We start from the raw sequence: 24,326 nt of genomic DNA on the forward strand, positions 1-24,326 counted from the left end.
TTCATTGCTTCGTCAAAATGATGATCAACGCAAGCGCACTGATGCTAAACCCCCACCAGGAACAGCGAACGATTTCGTCATTGCCGTCATTCTTGTTATCTTCATCATCATCGAGGAGAAACCACCAAGCAAGACGTTAGACGCCCACGTTGTCGCAGTTGCCAAATCGACTTAGGTTTAACCGACTATGGTAGAGCAGATGCCGAGTAGAGGGTGTCGCTCCTTAACGACTTTATATGTTATATGTTTCGTAAATTTTAAATTTCATCATCAGAAATTTTTTCAGAATTTCCTGAATTATTTTCCGAAAATTAGAATTTAATATATCGCATTTCTTGAATATTAAATATAGTAAATAAGAATCTTTCGTGATGATTACTTCAATGTTTTAAATTAATTTGCTTGAATTGTATAATAATTAATTACAATCAAATGTTTGCATATAATAAGCATGAAGATATAATTAATACTAAATATTAAATATTAAATAGATGAATCCAAGTAAATGTAACAGAAGTTCTAAGATAAGTCTTTATCATTCTTTTCCTTTACTAAAAAATGAGATGTATATAGTTTTCTACCCTCAAATCTATAATCTATGATTTATTCCTCTCTTTTCCTTTTTTTATTCGCATAGAAAAATTTTTAAAATATAATTTAAAAGCTAAACTTTTCTCTCTTTATATATTGATGTAAAGAAATACTCAATTGTCATTAAATAATTTAAGAATAATATAATAATAATGAGAGAGAGATTGCCATTAATGCTCGATAATCCTGAATTATGTATTTCGCAATAAATTTAGCCTAAATTAAATCGAGCTTGCGAATTACCAAAGGTGATTGTTTGTCCAGAACTCTCACATATAGATGGAACTGCGTCGTAACCAGTCCGAACCGATTTAGTATAGTGTACTTGAAAAGAGACGCAGGGTCGAGTAGAATGCTCATCTATCGATGAAACGGGCTGCCGACTCATTCAGAGATCTATCCACTCACAAGTAGTATAGTGTAGGAGCGATGCGCGATGGGAGAGAAAAATATCGACCTATCAAACAATGTTACTATACATGTCACAACAACATAGAGTTGTTTTTCGAAAGATTCACTCGTGAATAATTCTGTGACACACATTATTATTTATTCGATGCATTTGTCTACAGTAGGTGTAACATTTGCGATGGAATCTTTCCAATTAAAGTTGAATTGTCATTGCACATTCAACTCTAATTTTAAATTAACTTTGCAATAATGCGTAATCAGTGCAGAATGCATCTAAATAATATTTAATATTATACTTAATATTATGTTAAAGTAAAAATTTGTTATTGCATTCTTTATTAAAATAATTATTAGAATTGTATTCGCAATTTCCGTAGAATTATATTTTGTAGCTTAAACTGTAATGAAGAAATAATTAATAACAGTTTAATATATTTATAATTTTATAAATTTTTAATAAATTTCTTAAATTTTAATAAGTTTAATAATTTTTATGATCTTAATAAGTTTCTTTAATAAAAAATGTTTATGTATTATTTTATAATAATATATTAATTAATGTAAGAGAGTATAAATATTTGATTATGCTAGGTTTTAATATCTGATATTTCTTATCGAAAGAAAATTATTAATTTTAACAGTATGTTTTCGTATTCTGAATTAAGAAAGAATAACACAGTCTGTAGCGAAAAATATGATTCTTAAGTATAGAATATATTTCGTAGAATATATTTGCTTTAGATTTATCTGAGGCTTAAACGGAACAAGACATTGAAAGATATGTATATATGCGAGAGACTATATCTATATAAATATTTATTCTTGTTTTTTATAGCTCATTTGATTGTAATTTACGAAATAAAGTCTGAGTTTCTTTTAAGAAAAGCTGTAAATATATAATAAAAATATTTTATTTGTTAACTTCTGAAAGAAATATATTTTCTTCTCAATCTTAAATATAAGAAGAGTCCTTTTTTGTTTTTCAATATATATCAATATGTTTTAGATCTTTTCTGTCGACAACAATTTAAAGAAAACAAACAATTAAAAGAAGAACTAAATTACCTGTAATAAATCATAGAAATAAATAAAAATATTATGCAAGAAATTTTATATCATTATAATCTTTTATCAAATTCTCAAGCTCTTTATTTATTATTTAAGAAGATAATAATTTTAAAAGGTTGTTGTTTATTGTTGTTATGCAAAGACTTTATTACTTTTGCATCGTCGCTTTCATATTGTAAGATAAAATAGAATCGGAATTTCATAAATTCATACAAATAAATTTACAATAAAAAAACTGTAGAGGACAATAACAACAAAGACTTAATTTCCTGTAAATCATTGTCAATTATTTTTCTTCGACATACAGTTCTAATTAACGCTTCTAAATCTTTGTCCATAAAGCAATGTTATTATTGCTAACATTATTTTGTCTATTTTTATAGTATCTGCTGCGAGAAATGCAAGCAATATTTGGCAGAGCGAAGGCTGTAGACTTCTTCGTGCTTCAACGTCTGTACATTTCATCAAAATTTATCCATTTCGTTCTCCGGTGCCAGTCAGAGCAAGATCGTCCTGCCGTTCCGGGTGCTTCTTCTTTTTCCGTCGGATTGCCAGTTTTCACACAATTTCCTCAACCTCCCACTTCGCCCCACTACCGCGAGTGTCTATAAAAGGTCGCCAAGCGATGGTGGGCAAAGATATTTGGTCGGCCTAGCCCGGAGCTCACCAAGTAATTTGAGATTGGCCCCTTCCCTGCATGTTCTTCTCATCGTCTTCTGCACTCTTCACCACCCTCCCTCTTTGAATGCGTAGCTCGCTCTGGTGGAGAATTCCAGGTGTCAGAGAAAAGAGGTGGCACATCGTCGGACCAAACTCGAAAATAGCTCTCTCATCTGCCCCTCTTTCCTGCCGATCTCTTTCAAGCGTAGCAGACATCTTCGTTTTTTCTTCCTTGAAATCTCTCTCCGTTTTCCTCAATTCAATTTTCAAAAAATGTATGATATTAGAGAAGCAATCGTTATTGTTCTTGTAAAATAATTCTATTATATATTTGTATTTATATGTGTGTTTTTTGTAGCAAGCAAATTTATTAAGTTTAAAAAGATTCTTCTTTTATATTCTTTTTCGCGTTTACGTAACCATCTGTTAATTGCATTTTATTATGATTGTTTTATTTATTTGTTTATTAATTAAGTGTTAACCATAGAACGTGAATTTTAAAGCACCTTCTCTTGAATGAAGAAAGCAAAACGTGTTCTATAAATAAAAGATCGTAAATTTTCTGATAAACATTTTTATATAATTTACATAATTAAGAATTATTTCATATGTAATTCAATATATGTATTTATAAATTATTTATTTCCTAAAATAAACAGTAAATCTAATTTGGTCTTTACTCTGATCTATTTACTCTGGTCTATTAATACTTCTTCTCTATCTTTTTTTTCTGTTAATGTCACTGTTCAATCACCTATGACATAAAGTTTGGATTAATTTATAAATTTATTTTAATAAATATATCTGTACACATTCATTTCGCTAAAACTTGCTTTTAGAATAATACAATAATTTCGATTTTGTAATTTTTTTACCGCATCACGTTTAATGGGATATTCGATTTCGGATTAATTCAGATTAATTAGATCATACCGTTTATCCTGTTTACGGAGAAAAAGACTATGTAATAGTAAAATAAGAAAAAAATAACTCGAAAAAATATCTACTCGTGAATTGGATCTTTACGAAAATACTTAACTATACTAATAGTATTTTACAAGAGTTGTGATGTTTTTCTGCTTATATATTTTGGAGATTAAAGATTTCTGTCATTTACACAAGTATTTGTCGTTTTAATACTTTTAGGATCAAAATAAATATTCTTGCGAATAAATTTGTTTTGTTTTAATTAAAATCTTAAATTTTAATATTAAATTAATATTTCAATACTTTAATTATTAACTTATTAGTTTATATAAAAGTACCTTAGGTTTATAGTACGGATTGCACATCTTATTAGTCAACATTAATTAATAAAGTCACATAATAGTATACAAGAGAGAAATGATAAAATTTATATTTCTTATATTTGCAGTTTTACTTAAAAACCAATAATGACTTATTGGTGCGCTGCCCTAATTTTCTAAATTTAACTCCTTCCAACTCTTGTTTAGTTGATGAATTTCTATGCATTATATCGAAAGATCTTGACTTTCTAACTATTTATATACAAAACCAATTGTTTAGTAAACTCTACTAAAGTGAAATTTATACATTTTAACAATTGATATTTAAATCGTCGTGAATATAAGAGATATAATTGTATTTCTCTTAATATTTCGACTATAATGTTATTAATTTTGAAAAACTTATTCTATTTAAAAGTATAATATTTATATGTCTATGCTTTTATATAAAGAAGAAATATTATTTAAATTATATTTATAACACTTTTACAAGATTTAATTATTTATTATCTGAATACCGATGCATAATAAATGACATGCAAAGCACTCAGAGAAGATTTTTTGATCATTTGTTGCAATTTATTAATATCTTGTCCTCTTTTCATATTATAATATGATTTTCAGCTGTTTCTTGCAATTCCGCACCTGTCATGATATGCATATTACTCTATAATTATAGAGCACATTGGTTTAAGATTTAGGAAGAGGCCAAAACAGGTGGCTTTTTGAGTGGAAGAAATTTCTTACTAATGATAAAGTTGCTAAATTTATCACAGTGTATTTATGAAAAAGAAAAGAGAAATTAAATGTGATATGCTCTATTTTAATATTCTTTTGTCTATATTTTATGATTATAAAAATAAATTTATTATGAAAAATAAATGATAAATTTGTTATGAACATTGATTATTAGAAATTATTAATTATTATTGCAATATATTTTTTATGTAACGTTTAATTATAATATACAATGTTAAATCTTTATGATTATCAAAATAACGCTTGGATTGTTCAGAATTCAGGTCATCGGCGAATACTAACTTGTCTGTCGTATAACAATGGCTCCTGAAAATAGTTCTGTGACGATAAATATGATCTGCGCCGCTTTTAAGATGTAAATTGAGCTGTCATGTGCGTTAATACATAATCTACAATTTTGATCTCAATTTGCATATAACTGTGTTGAATATAGTATAATCGAGCTCATAAATGCATAATCTTTTATTACATAAAATTATTGTATTAACCTTATGCTTGTCAAAATTGCGCAATGTGATCGTTATTTAAATATTGAATACCTTTGCTTTATAAAATTAGTAATGAAAGGTGAATGTTAATTTCCTTTATTAATCTTCTTTATTTTCTGTCTTTGATTATTAGAGATAAAATTATACACCTTTTTATAAAAAATCAATTCATCGATTAAGGTATTCTCACGCACGATTCACGATGTCACGTTGACTCATCACCCAAAAATCACCACAAAAACTCAGACCAAAGCTTTTCGTTATTACTGCAGAAACTCGGGATGACTAAGTCACTCTATTCCTGTCTGAAGAATACTCTTCTATATTCACTGAGAAAGTGGGGTAAGTCATATAAAATATCAACTCTTCGTTAGTCACGTGTTAATCTCATAATGATTTTCTATTTTCATTTTAGTATGTCCTACAGTGGGGATATAAATATGAACACTTTCGAAATCCAAAAATAATCGCGCGCAATGATCCATAAACTTATCCATAGATTTGCTTTACATCGCATTCTCTAATAGGCTACACACATTTTTAAAATTTTTGTGTGTTACAATATTAATCTTATTATATGTAACAACGCACACTAATATTACAAATAAATATTAGAATACATAGTTCTATATGTATAATAAAAATTCTTCTTAAGACAATAGAAGATTTAAATAAAAAAGAAATCTATTATTATTATACATAAAAAATAGAAAACTTAATAATATAATAATATAATAAATATAATTAATAAATTGTGTTTTCTGTGATGTATCCATAAAATAAACTTTATCATAACATATTTTCTTATTTATCTTTTATAATTATAATATAGAGAAGTTTATTAAAGTGATAAAAAAATCAATTTTTATAAATATGGAAGATATATGTTTTATCATAGACGTATATAATTTGAGAATTTAAATAATGTTAAAATTTTACACAAAATTAATGTAAAAAAGAAACATCTTATTGATGTAAAAAATAACTGATATCTTTTTATTGTTGTAATATAGATATATATGCGCATACTTATATTGAGAACAAAATATTTTTGGATTTAGTCATGCAAGAGTAAAGCTAGGTAATCCGTTAGCTGCTTTTGCGATTTTATCTTACATTGCTTTCTAAATTAATTACTAACATCGAGCATGTGATTGCAGCTAACTCACGAGGATGAAGATTATGCGGAATCTATCAACGTCGTTGCAAATACGGATCTAGGTAACGAGTTTAAACCTGACATTTCTCTCGTTTTATCCAGCAGGGATTCAATCACGTCAAAATAATACATGACGATATTAGCATGACATACAAAATGTACTAGATTCATCGATTCCTTTTTGAAATATTTTACAGGTCAAACTGAAAAAGAATTTCGACGTTAAAATGCGATTAGTTTTGATGTTACAAGTAAAAATTAAAAATATTTGTTAATCATAATCAGGAAATTGTCGATTGCTTATAAATTGTAAGTAAATTACCAAATATTTAAATCGAAATTGATTTAAAATAAACTTAATTTAAATCTACAATGTTATAAATCTCGTTGTTATAAATCTCGTTAAAATAATATTATAATTATACATATATAAATATCAATATTAATATTATATTAATAATTAAAATAAAATAGTTTAAAAAAATAATGCAATACTTTACAGCAACAGTTAAAATGTTGTGGAAAAATAATTAATAACATATTATAATATTATAAATAAAACACAATTAAATCAGTAAAAATAAATAATGCAGTTATAGATTTTGATATTGAATTATTTATTGCGTCATATTATTTTTATACAAAAATATCTTTTTTCATCTATTCCTTTATTTTTACTTTGTGTTTAATTTATTTAAACTTTTTGCTTCTCTATTTAATATATTCTCTCTCTCTCTCTCTTTCTCTCTCTCTCTCTCTCTCTCTCTCTCTATATATATATATATATATATATATATATATATATATATATACACATATGTTGTATAATAAAAATAAATAATTAAAAATATTTAAAATTTTCTACAGGTATGTAAATAATATAAATATGTATTACTACTTTAATCATAAGATGAATTAAAAGTGTATGATTTATCATGTCGCAGCAACATCGTAATTTTTATTGATATTTAGATCAGATTGCAGCTTTTGGGAGCTTTCGGGGATATTCTTGTAGCGCCATCAACTTAGAAAGCTCTCAACTCGGACATCAAAGATTGTCTCAGTCTCCATGGATAACTTTGTGTTAAATTTCTTTACAGTACTTATCATTTGACAATGAAATCTGCCAAGATAATATATCATTCTAATGCTTCACGTAGGTTGGCAGCACAAAGTCTAGCAAATTGCTCTATGATTGAATATTAATATAAAATATTAATTTTTAAAATATTATATATATTAAATATCAAATATAATATTATATATTAAATATTATATATAAAATATATTAAACAATTCACAGTATCTAATCAAATATCTATTTAATATTTAATCAAGTACATAAAATATATATAAAAATATATATAAGGTAAAATCAATTATTAATTTTTATATTTTTTTATTTTTCTTGTTATCAGTAAATTAATGGCTGATAATTTTATATAATATTACTTAAACTTTATGTAAATAAACATAATTTTACGTGCATAATTTTAAAAATATAATTATATTCTTTACCTTTATTCTTAAAACAAGATTTGATAAAAGAAATAGCTTTGGTTTATGAAAATATTATGAGAACTTATTCTTTTTTTGTACTCTTTAATATAAAGTTTTATTAAGGAAGAAATTATTTTAAAGAAGAAATTTTATTTTGATTGAAGAATCTGTTGAAATGTACTTAATGTTGTAAAATATTATAATATATAAAATGTATGATATTAATAAAGAATACATATAATTTTATTAAATCTGTCAATATATCAAGGTTTTCAAAGCAAATGCTAACAATATGAAAAAAGAGGAAAATATATATTTTATTTATTAAATTTAATTATATACTTTTCTTATAAGTTAATTTTTTTTAGATATGATTTTTTAAAATATATATTATTTAAATTAATATAACACCACATAAACTAATATAATATTATAGAGAAAAAGAGATTATCGAATATAAATTGTTTCTGTATTTCTATTTTGATAAAAAGATAATGAAATATTAATTTTCTTAAAACATTTCTTTGAACCTTTTTTTGATGCTTTTAGAGTTAATGCAGATAATAAAGTAATAAAAAATAAATTTTTTCATGTGAACAAATGAAACAAAAAGGATTATGGGATTATTTTTTAAATTCACAGAGGAATCTTCCCAGTTAATTTGTCTAAATTGGAATCTGTCAACATTCTAACGTCAACTCGGTAAAACTTTCCGAGCTCTTTGCGGATCACGTTAAGTCTCTTATCCTTGTCCTTCTGCATCCCTTCAATTGTAACAGTGCAAATCCTGTTTGAAGATACCTCGCTCACGATTTCTCAGAAGGGGTTCTCTCTTTTGAGAAGTTCTGTAGATCTTCACATGAAGAGACCATCCTATTGCACGAGAGAGGATCCAACCAGTGGAAACAGTTCTGCGGCAACGTTGTTCTCATTTCCTGAACAAAGACGACTGTAGTTCCGCGAATGGTTTGTTCTACCTCTGTGTGTGTGTGAGAGAACTACTTCCTTTGAGAACATCGAGGGAGTTTGAGAGCTCTTGGAGATCTGATGATTAAAGCTGTAAGTTCTGAATAGTCCGATCTCTTGCCTCTGTGTGAAACTTATTGAATTTTTACATAACATAAATAATTATTTCATAATCAATAACCATATACAAAATAAAAATATTTAAAGAAGATGTAAGATATTTAAAAAAAATAGTATAAGATTAATGAAACAAAAATTTTTTAAAGCTGAAAATAATAAATTAGTATCGAAAATGATCGGTAATATATAATTTTTAAGATAAAATCAGAAAAATTTTTTTTATCATTTAAACTTAAATATTTAAACATAAAATAATTAATACAAATATAAATGTTTAATAAATATAAAACGTTTAAATTCTAAAGTGTATACATAACTTTATAATTAATATAATTAGAAAAAGCGTATGAAGAATTAATAATTATTAAATTAAATAAAAAAATAAAATATTTTTATAATTTTGAATTTGTTTATTTCCAAGGAAAATCGAACTCAAAGAAAGGGACAACGTTTAACATTTCAATTTACTCTCCTGTCAATATTTTGTCGACTACGGTGACATTTTTATTGACCACTCGTGTCATACAGCGATCTCGTTTCCGTCCGAGCGGAAACGCATGTACTCGCACGCGGGATTTATCCCCTCGTCCCTAGTCTCTCCCTACAAACTTATATCTTCCTCGCAGCCGGTGAAGCAGAAGACGAAGCAGAAACGGATGGAGAGCGAGACAGAGAAGGTACAAAGCTATTCTTAAAATAGGGTTCGAGTGAGCGCTACGAGTGCGACAAGGAAACGGTTCATCGCTATAAGTCCACGAGACCAGCAGAAGGGAAGTCGAGAAGAAGAAAGAAGAGGAAACGCAGAGAGACTAAGAAGAAAAGGAGAAAGAGAGCGAGAGAAAAAGAGAACAAGAGGGACTGTGGCGTGCCTCGCGGGTCGCCGGCTCTTCAGGGTCCGAGCTTCGTCCGAAACGAAGCGCCTTCGCTTCACTTGCCACTTTTCTCTCCTGTGAGATCGCGCAGAAGCTTTCCTCGAAACGATCGATCTTTTTCTAATCCGTGGCCTTGATACCCGTAACCTCCTCTTCTCCTCAACGTTTTATCCCAGTGGGACGATTGGTGCCGGTGAATCGTGTGACGGTGCTGTGGCTACTCCTGTACTTGATGGTGGTCCGTGAAGCTGACTGTAAAAAGCTATTCCGGAGATTTGTTTCCTTCTTTTGAGATTTCTTCGTCGTCCGGAGCACTGGATCATGGCATCGTACAGGAGCTATGTAAGTTTTTTACATGTTAATTTAATCTGATCATCTTTAAATTCTCTAATTTAAACGTCAGTTCATTTATTTTCACGCAGATTTGCTAGCAATATTATAGGCAAATGTGCTCCAAAAGTTACGAATTTTCTGCCTCTAGTATTTTTATTCTTCATCCATCACGCGAAAAAATATCCACATGTTCCTATATTGATATGACGCGATGACACATCGAAATGGATGTTAAATTAAATTAAATCGATGAGAAATCGATATTTTCTCTCAACTCAAATTGCCCATCATTTTTATGTTTATAATATGAGAAAAATTAACAAAATAAATGTACTGAAAAGTGTATTTAGTAGGGAGTATATTTAGAAGAATATTATTTATTATTATGGTAAATAATAGTAGAGGTTTTATTTATTAATTATATAACAAATTTTAGTTTAAATAAAAATAATTCATTTACATAGAATAGATTAATAATTAGAAATAATTAAAATGTTAATTATTGAAAGAGAAGTTATTGAAAGATTTAATTAATTTTAAAATAGAATATTATTTAAAAATATATAAAATAATTAAAATTATTCAAGAAAAGATTTTGTTAGAGTAAATTATTTAAAATTTCCACCGATGCTTGCCCACGTGCTTCAAATTACGCATTGAAGATATCAACTCGAAATAACAAAATTTGTATTTATGAAGTTTGCAAAGCAATATTTTTCTTTCATGTTGCCGCAAAAATATCTACGTTATTATTGAAAATGATTTTAATTTGTGATACTAACGTAATTGTGTTTTAGCGTAATTTATCATTCGAATTAATTTACATATAGACGCAATATATTAGCATTATATAAGACATCGCTTTGGATTCTAATATCTTTTAATGCTAGTAATTTACAATATTATTATATTGTTTATTATATTATTATTACGATATTATTATATCGTTTTCAAAAGGAAATTTTTTTGAATTAAAATAAATATTAATATTAATAAACAAAAATAATTTTGATTTAAAATAAAATTACACATATTTTGAATAAGTTTTTTAAATGTAACAATATAATAAGCCATAACATAATAATAACAACAATGAGGTACAGCAGACGAATACATAAGGTTAATAATAAAATACTTGATAGGTAATTTTAATTTGCTTGCGATTATTAAAACTTTTATTCTAATTTAATGTGACCAATATATGTTCGTACGTCATAAGTATAAATTGACATAAATTGATTTAAACGCTGCACATGTTGCGTTTTAATGTGTTGCGTGTATCAGTAGTGTATTCAAATATATATTGTCGCCATTTGCCTTTTTCTTATACATGTGATATAATTTTACCTGAGCGTTTATGGCATCTAGTAAGGCGATTAATTCTCGGTCTTGCGGACCTGGCATACTTAACGAACGTGTACAGTGTAAATGAGTGTTTTAAGCATACCGAATATTCAAAGGGCACCTTTGCTGTTGGTTCTGGTCGTTGGACCTTGCGTATAATTTGAGTGCTAGCTCCGCTTTCGTCGCAATTATGCAATGTAAATGAAGTCCATTAACTTTATCGTTCAAAGGTTCAGGTCGCATGCTCGCTTATTCCTTCTGTGGACCAATCTCGATGCTTGCAAGATACCGCTAAATCGAAAAGGTCTTTCAATAGCGATAACGCGAGCGCATTCTCCTTTGTCGAGAAGCGATTCGCACGCGCGTCTCGCGTGTTCGTACTTAATAAATTATCACGAGGCTTACGATGCGATATTCTTTTATTGCGCTAGTCGTTGGTTGCACCGGTTTACACTTCCATGCCTTGAGTTTTTCACTTTTAGTTTAAAACTGCAACCGGAGCGGCGCGATGCCGTACTGTTTCCAACGCGAATACTGTAGATCTCGCAAGCTCGTAATTAAATTCGCCCCTTTATCACGAATGTTTCGTTAGAATTGTACCGGCTTGACTATGCCACGTTGCATGGTGGAGAATTTAACATGGAGAAAATGAAATTCTGCAAAACGACAGCCACATTTAGAAACACACCATAATATACACATTTGTGGGGACATTTAATTATTTAGATCGAATTATTACTAAATTTAAGCAAAATATCTCACTTCTTTTTTCAACAAATTATTATGTAAATTATTTACCAAGCAAAAAATGTAAATAGCATTTCTAAAATATTTCGAAATTTCCAGATAAAATAAAGTAAGTGCGTTTTTGGTATCTATAAAGGGAGAGGTAGAAGGTTTTCAAACTAAAACAATGAATATATTATTTGTTTAAGAAAATATAAATTTAAGATGAAAGTCTTCGAAGTGACGCATTTTTGAAATTAATCGATCGATGAGTCTCCTTATTGTAATACAAAAATAAGGTACCGCGCATTCAGTAGATACAGTCTGACTTGCGTCAGACTAGGGTCGCTGCGGGCCATAAAAGATCGATCACCGGGAAGCGCAGCACGGTCGGGATGTGGCTCGATCGTTTATCGAAGGAGGTCGAAGCGATCGTTAGTGACTTCCAAGTACGAATCCCTGGCTGCATGCCTCTCAGAAACATTTTCGTGCATCGGAGCACCGCGGGTCGTCCCGGCGCGACGCGACGCGACGCGGCCAGCAAAATTAGCCGGGTCTTTCCCAGACGGCGTCCGCCCGCGCCCCCCGTCTTCGTATATATTCGTGTATAAAGCTTTCTTCTCCGCCTCGATATATACGTCCGTGATCGGCGCTGGAGACGATGTCATGTACCGGGTGTCGAATTTCAAAGCCGAGGCGCGTTGGAGGTTTGTCTTAAGAATGATTCGCGTCAAGCTTGATACAGTGTACGTCAAGACTCCCTGCCGAAAAACTCTTGAAAGGTCTCTTCAGCCTGCATGAAGTTTACCGTCGTTGAGCAATAAGGATTTTTGTACGCGACCTGGCTGCAAGATTGTACCCTTAGACCGTCTTCCTCTCGGGCTCTTTCAGATGACTGGTGCTTGGTAGAACGCGCGAACAGAGTACACGATGTGTATCACGTAAGACAGGAAATTTGTAGGCTCTTCCTGAATTACTCTTGCTGTCGAAAGCGAATATATTGTAAAATAGAATGGCTTAATATGATAATTATATTTTTTAATTTGGAATAAAAAAGTAAAAAAATAGTAAAATAAAAAATATAAATAATCGCGCGAATTTTTTAAAATTAAGAATAAAGAAGTAAATTAATTAAATTAATTAATTAAACGATGATTTGAGAACTAGAGAGTAAAATAAAATTAAAAGATTTTTGAACATATGAAAAATTGATTCTTATTTAACTTCGCATATTATTATATTTTCTTCTAAATTTATTTTATTAAATTTACTTTTCAGATATTTTATTCAATTATTGGTAAAAATTGAATATAAAAATTGAATAGATTGACAGAAGTAAGAATATTAAATACAATGTATAACGTGAACATAAAAATGCTAAATTAAAATTACTGTGTTTAAAAAATGCAATTTATAAGTATGCTTGACATTAATGAGTCTCTAATGCATTCTCTTTTTCTCATTTTTAATATTTCTATCATTTCGATTTCCTTCGTGCTTTTTTCACTCATTTATAACAAGCAATATGCTCGCTTATGTGCTAAATGGGGACTTTCTCCCTGTTGATTCATCAATCTGAACATATCTCTGTCATCTTTCCATGAAAATCATGTAAAACAACAGTAACATTTGTACTGAACAAACTACTAACCCCGGCATAAGTAAATCACATGAGATACATTCGATGAAACTCTGGATAAATTTAGACTACGTATGTTTGTGCTCTACTTCCTAGACAAGACATCAGATGTATTAGGTTTAAAGCTTGAAAATGATTAGTGAATTATATATGTTTGAAACGTGTAACACATGCATGAATTATCTCCATTTTGATTTTATTTGTTCTCATAAAATTATCTTTAATTTTGAATTATTTATTTAATTTTGCGTAAAAGAATAAATGCTATCATTCATATTTTATCAGCAATAGACAAAAAAGGGGTTATTAAACATGGTGAAAACGATGATTTGACCAAAGGTGGAAAATAGTTGAAACAATGTTGGTAATCTGTCTCTTCCTTTCTCTTGCTGCATACGTTTAGAGATTGGGAAAGTTCGCATATGTTAAAATGTTCTAACGAAAATGCAGAGCGGTTGCAGAGTCCGGACAGCGAACCCAGATTTAACAGCTTCTTTGAATATTTCAGGAGAAGTAATCGTGAACGATGGCGAATGCTTTTAATCGAGCGTACCATTCCTCTTTCTTTTATATCTTTTATATCTACTTTATTCCTTTTGCGTTCCAATAGAACCCGATATTTATTAATACGCAATTCGAAACCACTTGAAAAAGACGGAGTCGGACTTTTTGCAATGCACCAGATTTAGCTTTTATGATGTTTCGTTAAAAGACTTTTAAGAATACTATAAGATGTATAATAAAATATTAAACGACTGCTTGAAAAAAAAATGTTATAGGTAAAGAGAGTTATTCCGGAAATCTTATTTGAAAAGTAAATTACAAATTAAAATCGTAAATAATATTATTTTTATATGAGAAAGCATTAAAATATTTTATTTTTGCATTTCTGGAAAATTTAGCATAAAATTTATCCTTAATCTTGACAATTATTATGCTTTTTTTGAAAAAAAATATATAAAAAGACATTTTACATAACTTATACAATTTTTTCTATTGATAGATATCATTAATAGAAAGCAATAAAAATAAATGCACGCAAATGCTACAAAATGAGAGCATAAATAATTAGAAACGACATTTCGCAGCTTAAATCGCCCACTTGCCATTTTTTTTTACTCAAGTGACGACGGAAGTAAACAGATATTTTGGCTTCTGGATTTCGAAAGAGTACGGAACTGTCAAATGTACACATTATAAGAAACAGGCGTGTACGAGAGAAACTGGTTGTACCATTTCATTGAATTAATCATAAACCTCAACTGATGCCAGAACTACCACGTGTTTACTCCGTCATCGAGCAGAGAATGCATGGAATATTATATTTATACGTAATATTATATTCATATCTCATACCAATAGATACACACCTATGTACAATTAAAGTAGAAAATTGCTTTGCCACTTAATAAGATTCAGAGCGCGTCTTATGTAACATATATTTCTATAATAATAAAGTAAATGTAATTATTATATATAATAAAATTATATAAAATATTAAAATTTTTTTATAATAGAAAAGATTTAAAATGCATTTTCAACATCAATAAACTTATATTTGTCAATGTTATCCTTCTCCCATGATTATAGTATTTTAAATTATGTTTTTTATTTTTCTTTTTTTCTCTTTTTTCTTATTATAAAATGCTAGATTTTATTGTGATTTCTCAGCTTGAATAAGAATATGTGTTAAAATATCTAATTTTACTTGCTCAATATGAAAAACAAATTCAAAAATAATCAAAAAATAACAAGCAAAATGTTTTATCAAATTTTAATAATACCGTTATTTGAATGAGAATATATTAATGATTAAAATTTAATTAAACCGTATTTATAATTCTATTATGTTACATTTTTTCCGACAAAATAGAATCAATTGAATCGTGTTATTTATTATTCAACACGCGTGTTGTAACTATCGCAACTATTTCATTAAAACCGACAGCGGAACCGAAGCTGCTGAAATATTTGCCATCAAACTCCCAACAAAATGGGTATTTCGGGATCGTGCCAAACCTAGCGTCGATGCATCGCTGTTTTGACATCGTTGCCTTGTTAGTGACGCGTCGCATCGCGCCGGGCAACAATGTTGTTGGCAAACACAGCTGATCTCGCGGATCAATTGTCGGAATTGAACCCAATTTCACCTCGCTAGGTTGACCTAGTGCATGTGTTGACCAGTCGGATCGATAAGCGCACATTTGCAAATATTCAGTGGCCCGTGATGCGTGGAATCATTTTTTGCACCTAAAATAAAATCTCTTCTTACAAAAAATTCTGTAATTCGTCAACTGAAATTATCATTAGCAATATATTATTCTTTATTTTTCAAAAAAATAATTAATTAAGTTAAAGACTTTTTAGTAAATTCAACTCAGAATTGTTAGTATTGTGAAAGATAAAAATAATAACTATACGTAAAATATTATATTATTATTTATATAAATTATAAAATTTTTAATTCTGTTAACTTGTAACACGTAATAATATATTTTATAATAATAATATATTTATATTTATTATTATAAAATATATTATTACGTAATATATTTATATTTATATATTGTCTATCTATGATATTTTCTACTTTGGCATCCATTTTATATCTTGATATGTCAATAAAGATTATTTTACAGATCTGCCACATAGCTTCGTGTGATTTATGAAAGCGAGAAAATAAAGATCTTTAGAAAATTATGCATTTTATATATGTAGAAATAATATGTAATAACCCATTTGCACGTGAAGGAATTTATATACATTTATCGGTGTTAAATTCGATTTGCGAAATATTGCTAAAATTGTAGCCAGTTTATTTCGGCATATGATTGCAAATTATGTAAATTATGTTCTAAATTTATTGCCTAATTGATACTATTTTGTTAAAGATTTTTATAAAACCGAATAAAAATATTTTTTAATGTTAAAGAAGTCATATATTATAATTATTTTTTGTTTTTCTTTTTTAGCTTTGATATAAAAGTATTGAATTTAACATATATTAAATAAAATTAAATTTATATATAATTAAACTTAGATATAAAAAGATCTATTTTTTAAATAATAATAATATTCACCAAAACGTCCTAATCTACATTATTTACGAAAATAGTTCTAAATTTTATATTTTCTATATTTTATAAATTCTATGGCATTCTATTATATCACAATTATGCATACCATAATAATATTATAAGTTTTTTTTATTCTAAAAAGTATTACATTTAATAAAGAAAAATATATACATCTTTCTAATTATTTTTATTTTCTCATGTCATCAGAGATTTAGCTCAATAAATCCAGAGAAGAAAATAATATTCAATATCGTAATATATTGACACATAGTAACATATTCTTGCTTTCTAGAACTATGTTTAAATATTTCAGATCTGAAAAAAACATTAAATAGAGATGCACAATCATAATACTGTCGACAACACTCCAACGATTCAACAACGACAACGTAATGATGAACGATTTATCGGTTTCTCGTAACGCTACTGAGAAGTTTGCCGTCTTTGAAACCGGACAGAGGAGTTTTAGCCACAACTTCCGACAGCTTACACAGTGCCAGAAGTTTTCCAATTACACGGCGAGGCCGTCGCAATTTTCCCGTCAGAACCCTTACCTAACATTCTTCAATCTGTACTCTACCCGCGAAGGAATCTTTTTGCTCGGTACTTTTTCTAAGCGCTGCTAAGGTTTCAAGGAAGTTTAAGTATCACCGGATATTCTACCGTAACTTACGACAAAACCAGATTTCTAGAAAGAGCTAGAAGGAGAAAGAAAGAGAGATAGATCCACGATATGATAAATTATTTATCAAATTAAGATAATATATGTAAACTCTCCTTTTTTGAAAAAAGCACCATATGAGTCTGACAAGAAATGTTAACGAATATTTAAACGCTGGAATAAATTATATTTTATATAAAAAGAAAAACATATGCATGATATATGATATTGAATTAAATTATATTAAATATGTACATATATTATATTTCGTGCATGATTAATAATTTTCTTGCTATATTTATTTAGAAATGTAAAATAAAATGGTCACATTTCTTTATATTATAATATAAAAATATATAATTTACTTTCTCACTTTCTTATAGAATATATTATACATAACATTACAATATATTAGAAATAATAATATTAATTTTTTTTTAGTAAAATGTTGTATGTAATTTAATTGTTAGTATTCTATAATTTTATGGTTATTCATTTGAAAAATAAGTTTTTATACTCTTGTAGCATAATTTTTTATTATTAATAGAAAGTTTTTATAATTTTGTCACAGTATTACGAACATATTTTGCTCCCCTGTCTATGAAGCGGATGAGGGAAATTTATCCATTTGCGCCTCACGATCTCTCTCAATACCGAATATATAACACGAAACTTATATAAATTCTTTTAATACTTGTCATAAAATGTAATATATTTAAATAATTATAAAGGGAGCTTATTTCAATGATCATCATGTTGAAAAAGCATGGGAATTGACAATAATTATTATTGATATTATGCAAATTTTGTTTCTAAAATCGTCACGTGTTCACGTGTGTGATAGAGCTTCCTGAAATTACTTCCCCGATTCATACCATGATGTGCTGAAAATCTTGGCATGTGCCCAATGTGTGAACCGTAAAATAACAGACCGCCGTTGTAGAAGGTAACCTAATTTGCTTTCTGGTGAGGTAACTGGATGAAAACTGCATGGTTCTTTGATATGAGAAATTAATTCTTTTTAAATTATTTAGATGATAATTGAAAAGTAACTAATTAATAATAAATAATTAATATGTATATAGAAATATATACATACTGTTATATTGAATATAATATTTGATACTGTAATGTTGAATAATATTTGATACTGTAATATGTTGAATAATATTTGATACTGTAATATTGAATATAATATTTGAATATTTGTATATATAATATTGTTACCAAGTATTTCGAAACACTGCAAATTTTGTTAAATTTTTCTATTTTATAAAAAAATATAAAAATTATAAACTTATGAATAATAGAAAAGATTTAATTTCTATTAAAAGAAAGATTACATTTTCCAAATTTATTAGCGGGTGGTCTAGAAGGATCAACGACATTTCAACTATTTAAGAATGCAATTAAGCAACATTTTAGTTCTATCGAGCTCGTGATAGCTCATCATGCGTTATAAATTATAATAATGCACCGAGTCGCTAAAGGTTAAATCAGACTGACACTCCTCAATTATCTGGCCTCCCCTCAAGCTGATATTACGATGCATCGGTCGCCCACATCCTCATCAGTGTCATTGAGAATGTACCGTATCATCGCGAGTAAAACGTTGTCTTTTTCTCTGTCTCTTTATGTCGTAAGCTTGAATACTTCTTTCAAACAAGTGAAGCATTTGAAGCGTTAACATGCGAAGTCATGGAAAAGAAAAGCTTACAATAGCTCATATATATTTAAGTCATTTATTTTATTTTAGAAGTGATAGTTAAAAATATTTTGTAAAATGATTTTTTGTTGTCTATTATATTCTTGGACTGGATATTCAATATTCAAATGTTTTTTATAGAATTATTATTATTTTAGAATTTTATAGAATTATTATTAGAATTATTATTATCTAATAAAAAATGAATTAAAATGTCCAATTAAGATATAAAGCAAAATTAATTATTTTCAATCTAATATTTCATGTACGTGTTAAAGATAAGAAGAGAGGCAGACTTTATTATTTATTTATAATAATTATTTATATAAATAAAAGAAGAGTGTCTGAACACATGTGTATTTTAACAATATAATTATCTTTTCTACTTTGCATATAAGCATAATTTAAATCTAAAATTGTTAAACTAAAAAAATAAAAATTCGTAATAATTATTTTTTTCTTTTTTAATCTTCATAAAAATACTTTTCAATACTAGATTCTAGAGAACTAATTCTAGAGAATGGAGACTTAATGGTACGACACGCGGAAATATATTTGATGATATTTAATAATCAATATTCGTACATCCAAATATAAATCAGTGCAAATAACATATAAAAATAGTATTGTTACTTCTATGTATTCAATGTAATGCAACAATACGTATACTCACGTTTGTAGGTGATGACTTTGCGTCGGATTTATTGATGACTGAATAGAGAGAGTTGTTCTTTTTTCGCTCTGCTATTTTCAGCGTAAACTTGAAAATTTCAGAGCTGATACAGACAGATATCCTGTCATGTGTATTTCTGCACACATAAATTTTGCAACGAAACGGTTGTCATTGTGCAAACACTATAAGTTTGTGTAAAAAGCATTGTAAAAGCGTTTTAATACCGGCGTATTTTATACTTCAGCTAAAATTCTTTCAAAAAAAAATCTATTCTTAAAACGGATAGAATATTTGTGAGAGAGAAGCATATCTATTCTTTTACATTTTATAATTCTTTTTTAAGAATTTAAAAACCATAATTTTCTATTAAAATATGAATCTGAAACACACAAATTTTAGAAAATGATAAAATTATTGATACTTTTTATTAAAGAAAAAAAAACTCTTGCAACGTAAAGATATGACTATGAGATATAGACTTGTAGTTTGTACAGTGGCAGTTCATTGAATGTATTTTTACAGCATTGTCTTGCTATGCAACAGTTGTCTTAAAAGCAACATAGAAGTCGTGCACCCACCGCGAGTTGTTATGAAAAGATAAATAACCGCAGTAGAGATAGAAAGCCGTGCGCACGTTCGTAACATTTTCTCGCGATCATTCTCGATATCATCGATAAAGATAAGAGGGAAAGTCTATATGAAGGCGTTCTATTGCTTCGTATTTTCTAAAGAAAGAAAAAAGAGATTGGTGGGAACACGTGTAACGAGGCCAATTGCTTTTGCGACGGAAATAGAGCGATTTATCTAGCAACTTATGGCAATTTCTGACGATGAAACGAGCGTTGTAAACAGCACTTTTATAAATGATAAAATAGTATCGGCAAATTCACTCGAGCCAATATTGCTTTCAATGTGATGACATACATAATAAAAATTGTATTGAAGATTTATCATTGTCGAAGGATGCTGACGGATTAGTAAACCCAAAGCAACGATAAATAAGTCGGTTGATATTGGATAGATTGATCGTAACATGCTCAAGAAGTTGGCAAACACTACTTGTATCAATTCCTTCTTTTTATTCCTCCCTGTTTCTCTTTTTCTATCTTATTCTTTCTGCTACATAAAAGATATGATCGATTGCAAAGAAAAGGCAGAAATTGCTCAGAATATACTGGCTATAAATTTCTGGATAGAAATGGGCAAAAAGCTAATTTCTTGCGTGAGTACTGCAGATCGATATTTCAATCAGTAAATTTATATTTGTCAAGAGAAAATTTACATTATTAACTTCTAATATTATAATTTAGTTTATTTTATTATTATAATTTAGTCTAATATTATTATTAGTTGATATTACGTATTCAGAATTTATATGTATTTCCTATACATTTTTAATTTCCTACAATCATTATTTCAAGTGTAATTTTTATTGCATAATATTTGCTCGATATATCGAGCAATTAAGTTTTATTAGATTAAAAAGGAATGCGTTATTAAACATCATCACTTCGTAATTTAAATCGACGTAGACGTGATAATGGGATTAGCTATAACGCGATAAAAGGACTTATCTTCGACGTAGCGCAGTGCTTTCGCTCGGAAAAATTACTTTGACGCTTTTAAAGAGAACGATTATTATAATTTTATTATCGCATTGAATATTATTAACATAATAATGAACAGCATTATTTATAAACATCGCAGCAGAGAAAATAAACTGTAAAGATTTTCTATAAGTGCGCTTTCTTATTATTTTCAAATTAATTAATAGTGAAATTAATACCAGAAAAATTACATATTAGGTTTTATTTATAATTATTAATTATTATAGAAAAAAGATCTGAAAATAATTTAATTATTATTATATATTTATTTATATATTTTAAAGAGTCGTTGAAGAAATATAAATTATTATTTGTGCCACCCGTTGTGCGAGCGAGAAATGCTAAGGTTATTACTCCCGAGTTAGGATCCGTCTATTTCGAGATTGGGGCATTTCGCCAGATTTATGTTAATTATACGAATTATCGTTTTTCGTTTTCGCACACGGATGTATTAGTTTGCTTTAGACTTCGTGGAAGTAGTTGTCCACCCATCCGCTAATTTTTTCCTTTTTTCATCTTTATTCTATTTATGACCAGAGACTAGGTGATTAATGATAGAAAGCCACCAATGAGGACGTATGTTCAAAACTTTATTAGCTTATTGTTAGTAATTAAGTTAAATCAATTTTACATAAATTTATTTGATTTGTGCAAAATTAGATTTACATATAAAGGATAATTTTATGATAGTAGACAGTGTTTGAATATTTTATTAAAGATATATCGATTATCAAGATGTCTCTCTAAATATCAATTGCATATAATAGAAGATTTAATCCATTACCAATATCGTAAACAAATATTAATAATCATTATGTACTTTATAGAATTATTTTATGTATATGCATACATCGGAATTCATTTATCTATAATTTGGATGTAAGTGTTGATTATTTATATCAATCAAAATGTAAATTATTCAAATTATTGGAAATATTATTTAATAATATTATTTAATAATAATGCATTATTTTATTGAAAAAATAAAAAATAAAATAAAATAGTTGTAACAAAACAATTTTATTTATACTCTTTTAAAATACATATATTTTATATTAATATTTCTCTAATTTATATGTTCTTTATATCACAGAATTAATCGATGACATTTCTCTTCTTGAGTTATAATAATACACTTAGAATGGATTTATGTTTATTTATTGAACAAAGAAGTTTTGCTGAAAACGTTCATTAGATGCATCTTCTCTGCAATATCCAAACTATGCATTATCCGTATTATCCTTAGTATCATTAATATCCTAGGACATCTACAACCTAATTTCTTGTGAGTACCTTATTGGTTTAACGTCCAATCTCTTCTCGTTACTGTAAACACAAGAAGCGGCTGATAAAGCTTGTCAACATAACAAAATACTAATGTGATTTAAATTACAGAAAATATCAAATTTACTAACAATTTGTTTTCGAAAATAAATTATTAAAAAGATTTATATTTATAATTATATGTAGTATAAATAAAAGTTTATGTGCACATATATTTATTTCATATTTATATATTTATACTCAAAATATTTGAATATTATATAATTTTTAAAATTTATTTTTGTATGATTGATGTATTAAACTTAATGTTATTTATTATTCAAGGCTTTTTAATAAAGATGTAATTATTGTCTAAATGGAAATCTTTAAAGATTATTGTTCTAACATTTACAATATTTTTTACAAAAAGTTGAAATTTAAACTAATGATATATAATTACATATTAATTTAATAAAAATTCTAAATTAATATCTGACTCTATACAATTTTAATATTTATAAAACTAGAATAATTGGAAATTGTGCATTATATTTTTTTCTATTTGCAGAGTGATACAGGAGCATATCGGAGCAAAACCGGCATTGGTATTTCTAACACGTTCGGTAGGAATACTTCCGGCGGAAACATGCCAAGCTGCAGAAGCGGCTATTCCGGAGTAGCATCAAATTCCAGTCGAATTGCTACCAAGGAGCGAGCGTACGGTGGTTTTGGGAGCGCTTTTCTCAAGAAAGATAAACTTGAGGAGAAAAATACATTCAAATATTCATGTAAGATGCTATTATTTCTTTACAATAATTTTTATGGAAATGATTTTTACGTTATTTTTTACGCAATCTAAAAGAAATATTATCTTTAAACTTCTCATAGATACCAAAGACGCTGAGAAAAATCGATTGCATTCCGGAAGATCGTCGTCTGAAGACGTGAGCGTGAAAAGCCCGTCTAGTAGTAGGTCCTCTCTCTTTGAAAAATACTCGTTTTCAACTGGCAAAACATCGGAAAGGCCATCTTCCGTGTTGGACAGATATAACCGACCGGCTTCGCGAGGAAAGAGCAGAGAGCCCGAAGGAATATCACGATACGGATCCGGTACATATCCTGGATCGAGTTTTACACGAAGCTATAGCAGCGACAGTAGAATCGAAAAGAAGGATCACCCGCCAGTCTCTTACAGAGGATTACGTTCCAATTCCGGAAAAACGTCACGCGAGCCCAGTCCGGAAGTCGGTGTCGGAAAAGCAAGCTCCTTCAGGATCTATTCGAGAGCGTCATCTTATAATCGCTCAGCAGCATCGCCCAGTGAGTGTAATTGTTTAAAAATGATAAACAATATGATCACAACAAATATTAAAAGCATACCTTTCAATTTTATAGTTTTATTATTATTAAGCCATCTTACAGATATTTTCTAAATTTATATTAAAAAGAAATATTAG

General features: G+C 28.3%; 1 protein-coding gene across 5 annotated transcripts in view; it reads left to right on the top strand.

Annotated features, from left to right (window-relative positions):
- The first annotated feature begins 9,889 nt into the window (after positions 1 to 9,889).
- The window catches only part of LOC105251013 (FH1/FH2 domain-containing protein 3), a 186,536-nt gene continuing 172,099 nt past the window's right edge, over positions 9,890 to 24,326 (top strand). For 2 of the 5 annotated variants that reach the window (XM_025407328.1, XM_025407329.1), the window contains exons 1-3: positions 9,975 to 10,183; positions 23,438 to 23,657; positions 23,758 to 24,189. In XM_025407328.1, coding sequence (XP_025263113.1) covers positions 10,163 to 10,183; positions 23,438 to 23,657; positions 23,758 to 24,189 — 673 coding nt within the window. In that variant the 5' untranslated portion in view covers positions 9,975 to 10,162. Of the gene's footprint in view, positions 10,184 to 23,437; positions 23,658 to 23,757; positions 24,190 to 24,326 lie in introns of all 5 variants that reach the window. The other 3 variants (XM_025407332.1, XM_025407331.1, XM_025407330.1) reach the window with 3 other exon arrangements.

The sequence above is a fragment of the Camponotus floridanus genome, unplaced genomic scaffold (genome assembly GCF_003227725.1).
Source record: "Camponotus floridanus strain SB8 unplaced genomic scaffold, Cflo_v7.5 scaffold17, whole genome shotgun sequence".
NCBI classification, from domain to species: Eukaryota; Metazoa; Arthropoda; class Insecta; order Hymenoptera; family Formicidae; genus Camponotus; species Camponotus floridanus.